The sequence below is a fragment of the Etheostoma spectabile genome, chromosome 22 (genome assembly GCF_008692095.1).
Source record: "Etheostoma spectabile isolate EspeVRDwgs_2016 chromosome 22, UIUC_Espe_1.0, whole genome shotgun sequence".
NCBI lineage: Eukaryota > Metazoa > Chordata > Actinopteri > Perciformes > Percidae > Etheostoma > Etheostoma spectabile.
Window position 1 is genome coordinate 20,172,829 of NC_045754.1, and position 12,439 is coordinate 20,185,267.

The 12,439-nt window shown below is 44.7% G+C and overlaps 1 protein-coding gene across 1 annotated transcript in view; it reads right to left on the reverse strand.

The window, feature by feature from the left end:
• adarb2 (adenosine deaminase RNA specific B2 (inactive)) overlaps positions 1–12,439 on the reverse strand; it is a 292,008-nt gene that overhangs the window by 133,571 nt on the left and 145,998 nt on the right. Inside the window, exons 2-3 of the mRNA XM_032504062.1 lie at positions 5,993–6,079; positions 4,155–5,107 (exon numbers count right to left, since the gene is read on the reverse strand). Coding sequence (XP_032359953.1) covers positions 4,155–5,107; positions 5,993–6,079 — 1,040 coding nt within the window. The remainder of the gene's footprint in view (positions 1–4,154; positions 5,108–5,992; positions 6,080–12,439) is intronic.

A 12,439-nucleotide genomic window follows, 5' to 3' on the forward strand; every position in this document is an offset into this window, starting at 1 on the left:
TCCAATCTTGGTTTAATGTTGGAGACCGCTACTCGGAATGAAAGGAAATCAAAAGAGCTGTTCTCTGTTTATTTATTTGCTTGGTTGTATTTTAAATTTAGCCACTAGTTTTATCTTGTGTTAAAATCATGGCTAACATATGCTATTTCTAATCGTTTTTAAAAATGTTATTTTAGTTCTGGAAATCAACTAGCGACCCCCCCCCCCTCTCTCTGGCTCGCGACCCCCTGTGGGTCCCGACCCCCACTTCGGGAATCACTGATGTAGAGGACTGTGGTTGTACTGGGGATTTCTCTGCTCTGAATGAGCAGGGTGATCTCAGTGCAAGGCAAGAGATCTCCGCGGAATGCATTCTCATTTGATTTCCCTGGATAAATAAAAGGTTAAATGAAGAAATAAAAATTGAAGCCCATGCTAGAAGATTAATAGCGCTTTAATGTCAAGCAGACTGCGCGGCCCTATGCCTCATTTCTGCTATGATTGTTAAAAGCCAATTCCCATAAACATGAGCGTGAGGAGGGAATGCATGTGTGGCTATGCACTAGTATCCTTGTCTTGTCACTCTCGCTGTATTATAGTATGTGTGCTAAGCAGAATACAGCACCATGCAGTTCTTGGGAGTTGAAATATTTCAATGGGGGGGGGGGGGGGGGATTCTGGAGTTATAAGCCTTCCTCTTCAGTTCAGCTGGAGTTTCAGGGACAGCTGCTCCTCATCCTCATGCGTCCACTCCGTTGAGTTAATGCAATATCCTCACATTATTGTCCATTTTCCACTGGACCTTTGGACCCAACTCGCAGATTAAATTGTCTCTATAAGCATTTTACAGAATAACCACGTGTTTATTAAACTAGTATCTACCCTCTACGGTGCCCCCCCCCCGGGGGTCAGCTGACAAAAACAAATTCATAATCCGTGCTCTCGGTTGAACAGACTGCGCGCAGATTCCTAATAATCCGTGTTCATAGGTAAGTGAGCAAGATAGGAAAGATATTCTATATAATAATGTAATAATAACATATACTTTATTAGTCCCGCAAGGGGAAATTACAATTTACACTCTGTTGTTAATACACACAGGCCTGAATTACACACATGCTGTGTACCTATACATGCAATAATGGAGAGATGTCAGAGTGGGGGGGCTGCCCATGGAAAAGCGCCCCCCACCAGCGACCCTCCGGTTCCCAACCCAACTCCCTACTGACTGAGCTACTACACCCCCATATATATATATATACACACACATCTGAAGTCTCTTTTATATAGACCTTAGTGGTCCCCTAATACTGTATCTGAAGTCTCTTTTATATAGACCTTAGTTGTCCTCTAATACTGTATCTGAAGTCTCTTTTATATAGACCTTAGTGGTCCCCTAATACTGTATCTGAAGTCTCTTTTATATAGACCTTAGTGGTCCCCTAATACTGTATCTGAAGTCTCTTTTATATAGACCTTAGTGATCCCCTAATACTGTATCTGAAGTCTCTTTTATATAGACCTTAGTGGTCCCTAATACTGTATCTGAAGTCTCTTTTCCAAAATTCAGCCTTGGTGCAGAATTCCAGCCACTAAAGCCAGTCCCACAACAAGCTTTCCTTAGTATGTGCCATTTCTGAGTCTTTAAATGCTATTATAAGGAAGAGAGGGGGGGAGCAAGGTGAAGGCTGGTCTCTTTAAGGTCTCTTTACTTATGGGTGGGCCAAATTCTCTGGGTGGACAAAACAGAGAAAGGGGAGATAACCTTGCCCCTTATGACATCATTAAAGCCCATCTGAGCTTCCATTTTCTTAAAGGCAGAGCGGGATACCCAGGGCTCGGTTTACACCTATCCCCATTTCTAGTCACTGGGGGGGCCATAGGCAGGCTGGGGGAACGCATAGTAATACTAATAAACCAAAGTCACATTTTCATGCCATGGGACCTTTAAAGCCCTGGATATAACACATTTTTCCAGTAATGCGTGGAAAAAATAAACCCATAAAAATGATTAACTTACTGCCAATACAAGAGAAAAACAGTAGTGTCATGTGAATAACAAAATTTTGACAAACATTTCAGATAGGACCTTAAAATTCTAAGTTCAGGAAATGAGCTGCTGCTATAATACTGTGAAGGCCAACAACGAAGCTTTATCCTGCAACAGGTACAGCCAGAGGGAATTGTGGGATTTGAGAACAGAGTAAGACAGCACACATAATTTGGCATAGCACTACAACATTTTGCATTACCCACAAGCTACGGCTGGCAACCACAGCACATCACGCCTCACATCTGGCGGATAGTCAACCACTGGCCTTGCCAGGACGATTGGCTCGCATGTAAACATAAAGAGAGCGTCTTTGTGAGCTGGAGGGTTTGGCATTACCAGAACGCATGGGTTCAGACATGTAACACATCATACACACAAACACACGGCTGGTCACGTGTTCATTCACACATGCATGCATGAATATTTCATGTGCGATTTCTTGTTGAGCCTGGCAGACAGCACGGCTGACTTTCAAGAAATTCCACAAGCGAGTGCTTTCTGGAACTAAACGGGCGCGGAAAATCCTCTTAAAATCCTTTTAGACACCGTGGCAGCAGGGAGAAGAGAAAAAAAAAAAGTTTCTCCCAGGCAAACGTGCGGGTTTGTTGGGTTGATGTTGTGCCTCTGGGGAAGGACGCTCGCGCCAGTTTATTTTATCGAGGCTGGAAAAGGATGTTAATACGACACGTAGCCTACAGGATGCGCAGAAGTGCAATATAGTGGTGTGTGTGACGACAGAAGGCCTTCAGGGAGAGGACACTTTGGATGTGTTTGCAGAGGCTTATTATTTTCATTCAGGACTTCAAGAGTCCCATCCTTTTGTGTTGTATTAGGACAGTAGAGGGACGAATTTACAGTTCCATTTGCAGCTGCTAATCAGTCCCTCCAGACAACGCGATTATGCGATCGCAGGATTCAAAGCATAATCAGCCAAAGTCTGCATATTTATAATAAACCGCATAAATAACCGATTTCCGTTCAAAATAAAGCGGGGCTTGCATAATTTCCTAATCCCAGCATTTTTGTTTTGGGAAAAAGTCACATATGGCTTCGAAAGTTGAAAAATGTTGCGTTTACGTCACACAACAGCAGCCATTTTCCCCTGTTGCCATGGGAAAATTATCAAGTGACTTAATTACGCGACAAGACAAACAGTCTTTTTTTCATGCAAGTTCAGGTAATTTCATTGCATAAATATCCTGCTTATTCCATTGCATTTTTTAAGAAAACAAGCTGCAAAACAATCACAAAAAAACTCTATTTTTGTGCAAGGACTTGCTAATATGCCAGTGACCTGGACAGCTTGGATATTAGCTATTTCTACTAAAATCAGTGTGCCTATCTACTCAGGGCAATTTTACTTTGGATGAAATTCTTCAGCTGAATTGAAATTTAAAATGGCTGTCAACAAGTGGCAGCCGATCCAGCCACTATGTCTTTAGGCTCTCCAATTTCCTCAAGTTTCTCCGGAACTAGTTTCCTGGCTCTGATTGCTATTTACATATTTGGGTAAATGAGCATGGGATTGGACTCGGTGGTTTGTTTGTCGATTTGCTCTTTGCGTTTCTATCTCCTTTGGGCAACAGATTGAATTAATGTTTGTAGACACTGTGATGCCACACATGAGGAAACAGGAGATTTTGCAAAATTACAAAACTCTCCCAATTACAGCTCGGCAAACACGCGAGACTCAAAAAAAAAGATTTCTCGTGTGTCAGAGGCACAAGGACAATGATTAGCTGCATTTACATGCTTTTCGATTTAAATAGACCAACAAACAGATATAGTTTACCCGAGGCACAGGCTTTGCAGCTTTGCAGAGTGCAGAATGATCTCTGCTTTGCAGAGTGATCTGTATTTTTGCTATGTGCACTACTTTTTTGACACAAGCTAAATGTAAGCTTGCTTACAAATATCTTCGCTCAGCGCTACCACCATTTCTCCTCCCATCCCTGCTCCTTTTTAGCTCCTATCTCCTTTTCCTCCTTAATTACTTGTTGGAAGATGTTTGGCTTTTCGCTGCACGCCTGCTGTTTTGGTCATTACAGGCCCCTGTAGGAAGTGGAGTAGCTGCCAAAGAAGCTTAGCAGAAGGCAGGCGCCGGGGATGTATCAGTACTCACCTGGGGTAAATGGGGACAGCCATTCCTGCTGGCTTTGAGGCCTGTCGTCACCTCGGGGGCTGTCCTGATGTTGAAGAGAGCCAGAAGGGCACACTGGGCCGCTTGGCTCTTGGCCAACTTCTTGCTGCGACCACAGCCCTCAAATATCTGCCCGTCCACACGCACCGCCATCACAAAGCTACGCAGCCGCCGGCCTTCGGCTCGCTCCGAGAGGCAGGCGTAGCGAAGGCCCGGCCGGAGCTCATTGAGCAACGCCACGGGGCTCTTGGCGGCCTCCGGCTCCGGAACAATCCCACCTAGCCTCTGCTGAGCCTGCACCATCAGGTCCAAGGTGTGGCGAAGCAACCGTCCATGTCTCAGCAGCTCACTCGACAGTAGGCCGCTCTCTGCCGCTGCGTTGCAGAGCGAGAGGCCATCGGAGCACGGCGAAGACTCAAATTCCTTGAAGAGCGTGTCAGGGAAGTCCGCCTGATCCGAGGTGAAGTCAGCCGAAGGGTTTGAGATGTTCCCCATGGCCAGGTGGGCCTGAGGAGCGTTGGGGAACTGGACGAAGGACTTGAGAGCCAGCTCGGCGGCCCTCATCTTCGCTTTCTTCTTTGTGGGGCCCATGCCCTCGAAGGTCAGCCCGTTCACCTCCACAGCGATGGAGAAGACAGGAGCGTGGACAGGGCCCGTCTGGGACACCATGCGGTACTGCAGGCCCGGCCGGAGCTCGTTCAGCTGCACCAACGCATTCTTCGGTGCTTCCGACCAGGACAGTTTCTTGTAGATCAGGCGGAGCTGACACAAGTGGCCGTTGTTGTCCTCCTCCAGCGGCCGCTTCCTCTTCAGACCGGAGCTGCCACTTCTCCCAGAGTCGGAGCAGAAAAGCGACTGGCACTCCGCAGACCCTATGGAGCGATCCTCCAAGTTACCGATGTTCCGGTTTTCCTTTACCTCGGCACTGCTGGTACCTGCAATTAACACAGCAAAAACAGTAACAAAGTAAAATGTCAAAGTGAGAAAAAATAGAGAGAATTGTGTGACACATGGCTGAACAAAACGAATCAAGAAAGGTCTCCCCCACCGAGCCACTTGATGCACAATGAAATGGTAATGAACAAATCTACAATCAACTCCCTGAGCCGAGCCCACTTCATACCATACGGGGCTCTGTCATATTTAAATGTTTAAACATACAAATCCCCCCAAAAAATGGCAAGGTTTTCTGCCAAATCATTCTGTAATCTGCCTCCAAAAATTGGTTCTGAATCTGTGTCGTAAGAGGGAAACATTGGTCCCTGTGGCCAATGCGAAGCATCCATCCTATTTGAAATGGGGGTGGGGATCACATCGAGCGGCAGACATTCCAAGAAAGGATGAGATGTCTGTAGCCCGCTTTATTTCACACTTCTATCCTCTTTGAGAGCAAAGTCTGAACAGCTGTGATACGCTCTTCAGACCTAGTTACGGGGAAGTGGTGGCATATTGCATCTCTGATGGGAAATGAACAAAAATAGCGTGTTCAGATCTTTCCACAAGAATGTTAATGGTGGGATGGGAGTCTGGGATTAAGCGCTGGCATTCACTGGTGGGCTGAGGCAGATTGTACATGATAGTGTATGCAGGCCATCTAATGACTTATTTATCACAAACACTCAAATCGAATATTCCATAGCTCAATTTTATGAGATAATACAGATTTTAACACACGAGCTGACACCCGTGCGTAATCAAATAGCCCATTTGCCAAATAATTAATTATGTGGTGACAGATAGATCATTTCCATATTAGGCCTGCCTCTGAGGGAGTTAGCGCAGCGTGCCGACAGAGAGAAAGAAAAGAAGCAGCTGCTTACTTAAACTGTCCTCGTCCTCTGTGCTGCTGGTCCCAGGGCTTATGTACTTGAAGGGAGCGATCAATGCTGACAGCATACTGACTTTCTCTGGAGGAGAGACAAGAGACACGCAGAGTCAACAAGAGGGCAGAGCGGCAGAGATGTTTTGATAGTTTTATCGATTAAAGGCAGGGATCAGCGTCGGCCCAACACGGGGGCAGAGATGGAACATAAGTGAGCGGGAGTATGCACACAAGACCGGATCTCTGTCGCCCATGCAGGGACCACAATGCACACGGTATATGTCCACATCAGGAAGCAAACACAAACCTATACACACACATCCACTGCACACATTTGGAAGATTTAGAACTCCTCAGTAACAAAAATCAAAAAAACAAATGAAGTGAAATGCAATTTACTTTGGGCCTCATGCGAGAACACTATCCCAAAACGCAACGTAAAGTTTGTCCATACAAGTGTTCATTCACAAACTCTCTTAAAGTTCCCATGGCATGAAAATGTCACTGTATGAGGTTTTTTAACATTAATATGAGTTCCCCCAGCCTGCCTATGGCCCCCCAGTGGCTAGAAATGGTGATAGGTGTAAACCAAGCCCTGGGTATCCTGCTCTGCCTTTGAGGAAATGAAAACTCGAAGGGCCGATCTGGAATCTTTACCCTTATGAGGTCATAAGGGGCAAGTTTAACTCCCCTTTCTCTGCTTTGCCCGCCCAGAGAAACATGAGAGAGAGACATCGTGGCTTTTTAAATGAGCAAAGTGGCAGTTGGTCAAGGCCACACCCCCAGCCTCCATCTTGCCCCCCCCCCCACTCCTCAAAAGCTATAGCTATATAATTTGGGAAAGAGACTTCAAATACAGTATTAGGGACCACTAAGGTCTATATAAAAGGACTTCAGATACATTATTAGGGACCACTAAGGTCTATATAAAGAGACTTCAGATACAGTATTGGGGACCACTAAGGTCTATATAAAAGAGACTTCAATACAGTATTAGGGGACCACTAAGGTCTATATAAAGAGACTTCAGATACAGTATTAGGGACCACTAAGGTCTATATAAAAGCACCCAAAGAGCACCATGTCAGGGGAACTTTAACTGGACAAACTAGTCGTAGATCACTTGTTTCAACCCGATGGATATCAACTGTTCATGGGGAAGTGCATGCTCATGAGATGCCCCTAAATTGGCCACATGAGGCGTCCTGTTCTGCTTAGTTTGTGGGAGTTTTATTCACAAAAATGTTAACAAAGAATAAGTAGAGATCACACCAACCGCGAAGCCAAACAGGATCCGGTTCATAAAGTGTGTGGCCGGGAGTTCTGGTTCTGGTGCCTTTGCATGCACAGCACCCACCTTCTAACTCGGCCTTCATTTTGATCTTAACTACACGTAAGTAAAGGTTCATCACTGCTCCGGCCAGCCAACGTCCGCCAGCGTTTTACTTCAGTTTAACCCTCTGAACCCTAAGGCCATTTTTACAGGTCATCGGCTGTCTGGATTGATTTTATAATAACTTGTAAAACATCAACCCTGTTGTCTACAGTCAAAATATGAACATCATTTTTTTCAGGACAAACTGGGTTATTGGAATATTTGGGTTGCAGTGAGGTCACTTGCATGTTAAAAATGGTTGTAGGACCTTAAAGACAAATAAATAAATCGGAACACGAATCTTCCAGATATGTAAAGATATTGCAGACAGAGAAGTAAAACCTAAAAAAACAATTCTCATATGTCCTGGGAGTCACACTGTGAAGAAATGATCATCATAACTTATACAGTTGACAAAATACATTTTTTTCAAAGAAAGTCCAGACCTAGGGCTGCACATATAATTGAATGTTAATCGCGATTTTGGCTTCTCAACACTTAAATGAAAACGAATGACTGTGATATTGACGTGTTATGGGTCCGCTGTCTTCTGTGTTGTTTTTCCCTGTTTGTCTGTCTGTGTGTTCATCGGCCGCCGGAGGGCGCTCTTACCGGATTCCATTAGAGGCGTGTCTACTCTTCCCCTCCTCCATCTGACTACACAGCTGAGCTTCATCATCATTATCACCTCATCCATACTTAAACCTGGGCCGACCACCTCTTCGGCGCCAGTTCGTTACCTACATTCCGTGGTAACTGGTCTAGTACTAGCTTGTTGGTATTCCATTGCCTTGCATATGTACTTAACTTGTGTTTCTGCCACAGCGTTCGTGTTCCGTCTCGTCAGATGTCTTGGATCTCCTTCATCTCCCACATCACCTCCCGTGTCTGGATTGTTTGTGTGTTTTTTGTGTGCTGGTTGTTCTGTTCCGTCAGAATTAAACCCATTTTCTGTGTACATTACTCCCTCTTGTGGTCGTTCTGTGTCCGGGTCCTACACCACACTTAACATGACGTTTAAAATGCGTTCTCATATAAACTTCTGCTGCCTATCACATCAGGCACTTCCTTAACCAACAGCATTATGCACGGCCACACGCTGGGTTTACCTTCATTAAATTGCCTGTAAAAAAAAAAAAGAAAGAAAAAAGAGGAATTTAACATGTCCACATTTAACAAGTCCCGCTGTTGGAAATCATTAACCAAATTATTCAGTCAGCAGTGGTATTAGATAATATTAATAAAGTCTGGATCAACAGAAGTACAGGATAAAGCCGGATGAATCCGGCTTTGCCCCTTCTCTTCCATTACCTGTGTGTTACAGAAATAACGAGAAGAATGATTTAACCCTCCTGTTGTCCTCGGGTCAAATTTGACCTCTTTAAAAAATGTCTATATCTGAAATATGGGATTCTTTTTAACCAAATCACCACAAAAATATGGATTAGATTCCTTACAACGCTCTTTGTAAATACAATTGATCACTTTCACTCCTGACTAAACTCATCTGTACGTTCTTCTGAACTTAACTATTAGTCAAAATAATTCATAATTTCTGATTTTTCAACTCAAATATTAGGTATAATTCTATATAAATGAGGGTTATTGAGCATGAATTCCAAAAAGTAGTGGACAACTAGTGGTAGAAAAGTGGTGTTAGTGAATACACTGAAAAAAGTCAAGAGAAAATTCTAAAATTTACTAAAATTAGTAAATGCCACATATTCTCTTTATTCATTTGTATGTGCTTTACAACAATACATGTTGTAGGAGTGTATTTTGCATGTTTTGCACTTTTGGGTATGGACGTATTGTGTTAATTTAATAAAATACAGATATTAAAAGGACTATTGTCTTGCTTTTATTTAGCTGTGTGAGCGACACAACGCTCTGTCGTGGTTCCACCCCCGAGCTATGATTGGACAGTTGATTTTTCGGCAGTTTTCCATTTTGGCATCGGCCATGCATCTCCATCTCAACAAAGGAAAAAAAAATCTCCCTTAAAACTACTACGCTGCTGTCTGATGGACAACACTGAAAAGGCAATATACTTCTTCAATTTGTTGATATGTCAAGGAAAATATATGTCGCAAAGAAAAACCAATCACTGTTGTTAATCGTAAAAGTTAGAAGTACATTTGACAATGCGTATTGTATTTCCATTTCATATTGTTTGACTGGATTTTATTTGAGCATTATATTTTCCCTAAGCACATGCCCGCACGTATGCTACACCTTTGCTGATAAACTTCCTTTCTTTATTAGTGCTAAGTTGCTAACTTGTCGACAGTGGCTCTCCGGTTCCTCCCTGGGGCCCGCTGCTGTCCAGGTGCGCGTGTTGTTTACAGTATGAAGCCCTATTAGGGCTTCGCTTGGTCTGGTGCACTCCATGCAGCGCTGAGCACAATTGACAGACCAGTCTGGCACCTTAATTACACCCCCTCTCCAACACCTAATGATCAATAAGAGAGTGAGGTAAGAGAGAGGAACCGGAGGTGGACAGAAGTACGGGGAGGTGATGAAGTAGGAAATAGCAAATAGGAAGAACATGAGGCAGAATGAGTTCATGCACTGTAGGTGTGTGGAAGGTTCGAGGGTGAGCCTGAGGTTGTGACACCCTCGGTGCTGTCTGCCTCCCTCCACCGCGGGCCTGGCGCAGGATTCAGGCCAGCAGCAGCATACTCAGAGAGCTCAACGCTGCATAAACAGAGTGCACATTACAGTGCTATAAACACATTTTGATAAGAGCACAAGGTTGTGAATGAGCAGGGGCCCCGGGTACTATTTCTCTCCTCGCAGCTCAACAGCACTAGAAGGGCTCAATGAGTCACTCTGACACACATGGATACACTCTGAACACTGAGGCTGGAGCTGTGCTAGTCCTCCTGGGCCAACATCACAATACACGCATTTGCATTCTGACCTAATTACGGACTAAAGCCCAACACGAGCTGCAATTTGGCCCTAAATGACTCCCTCGGCAAACAGGGTCATTATCCAGAACACTTTCAAATCAATCAATTTACAATCGTCTATATTGTTTGTATAGCCCCTAAAGCCCTATGTACAGAAAACATGGCTGCCTGGTGCGTTTACAAAAGTGGCGAAATAAGAGGTCGAGGTGAAGTAGGGCTATCGGCTGGTGCAGCATTTCTTATCTTATTCTTGCATTTGTACACAAATGTGTTCCTTAATGAAAAAGGAAAGGAGCCTTGCCCTTGGGTGTCTGTCACCGTCGTTGGTTCCAAGCTGAACAGCCAATCAGGTGAACTGGCTGACGGCCAACGGAAGCAGGCAGTGCGGGACACAACACACGGACTAGGACCTTGGTGTTTTAGGGGATTTACACCAGGCCTTAACATGTGATCTGTATCTAGATAAGGAAGCAAGCAAGTTAATGCAAGCTGTGAATGCATTGGGATCTAATGACCACTTGTAGAGGGGGTCTGGCCCGCGTTGAAATGGGATGTAAGCTAGGTGTGAAACATCACCGCACTCTATAAAGCCAGATGAAAGGTCATTTACTCCGTCACTTCCTGTAAAGGCCGTGACACACTAACCCGATAATCGGCCCTCGGACAGTCCGGCGGGGTCGGTGACTCGAGTCATGCCCGTGCATCAGATGCCATGAACATATCCAGAAACAAGTCACATGTTCATACCAATAGTCTACAGCCATGCTAGCAGCTCTGTGAGGGTTAGGCATGTTATTATAAATCCCATAAGACACACCCTGCCTAGCATTCAAGCCCTAGGACTGGCCAGGCATCCATGTCCTATCCCCAGACCAATGGGCTATCCTAGCCCCAACCACTGGAGATCAATGTAGAACCTCAAGCGTCTGCCTGACCCCTCCGACTGCTAGCCAGGGCGGGTCTCGCCAACAAAGAGTGGTGGGAGTCGTAATAATGCATGCGTTGCTGTGCGCTAAATGCTATTATCAGCAGGCTAATATGCCCAACTTAGCTTGGTAACATCTGCTAATTGCCACTAAACAAAAGTACAGCCAAGGCTGATGGAAATGCAGGTCTTTGGTCAGAAACCAAAGTATTGGACAAAGTTCAAGTTCTGGGATCCCCAAGTTATTGCAGTTTACATCGTATGGGATACATGGATGTAAAAAAAAAAATTATATGGCAGTCAAAAAAGCAAACTAAATGCACTTTCCTGAATGGTCGCTGCTGTGTTGGACATGTCACTGGGCTTCATAAAAGCCTGAATAGACCCTTTTTATTTCGTATTCAGAGCATTTTTATGACAAAGTTCACAGTCAGAATGGAGCATTTCTGTATAAAGCTCCTCAAGTCTGTGTCATTTTAAAGTAACAAAACAACAATTCTTGTCCCTTTCAATGGGCTGCCGTTCAGTTTAAGTGTGTAGCTATTGAGTAGAAAAGAAAATACCACCATGTTTTCAATAACTCTGATGCTGAATCAACTGCGCAGTGGCAAGCAAGTGCAGTTTGGAGGTCATCCTCCAAATACCACCTCTGAGCGGTTTTTTGATAGGTTCACGAAGCCGCGGCCAACCACACACTTCACTCTGATTTATGAGTGAGCTGTGTAGGACGTCAGAGAGAAGAGATACGGTATATTTTCAACGGAGAGCTCACACAGTCTGATGCTGTAGCACAATTATAGTACCGTTTTGTTGTTAAACTCCAAGAAAAGATTGCATTCTAAAGTTGTTCTAGACGGTAATCAGCATATCAGTCCTAAATCAAACCAATGACCTTAGTTTAATGAGGGCATTTCCAAAGAGATCTGAGTATTACACTGGGTGATAAGGTATGGGTCCCATTCCTCATCACCCAGTGTAATATTCAGATCAGGAATACGGCGGATGGGGGGGGGGGGTTACACCGTATGGTGTCGTGGACCAACGCAGTCTAAGGGAAGGACACCCTGACAGAAAACCACTGGCCCTCCAAGCTTGGGGGTTGGGCAGAAGGCTAACGACCTACTCCCGGACAACAAGCCTGTTACAGAAACAACGGACATCGTATTGCAAGAACTGGAACGCAACGGTGCAGGCTGGAACACGTGGAATACAGCACGACGTGCAGCTGCA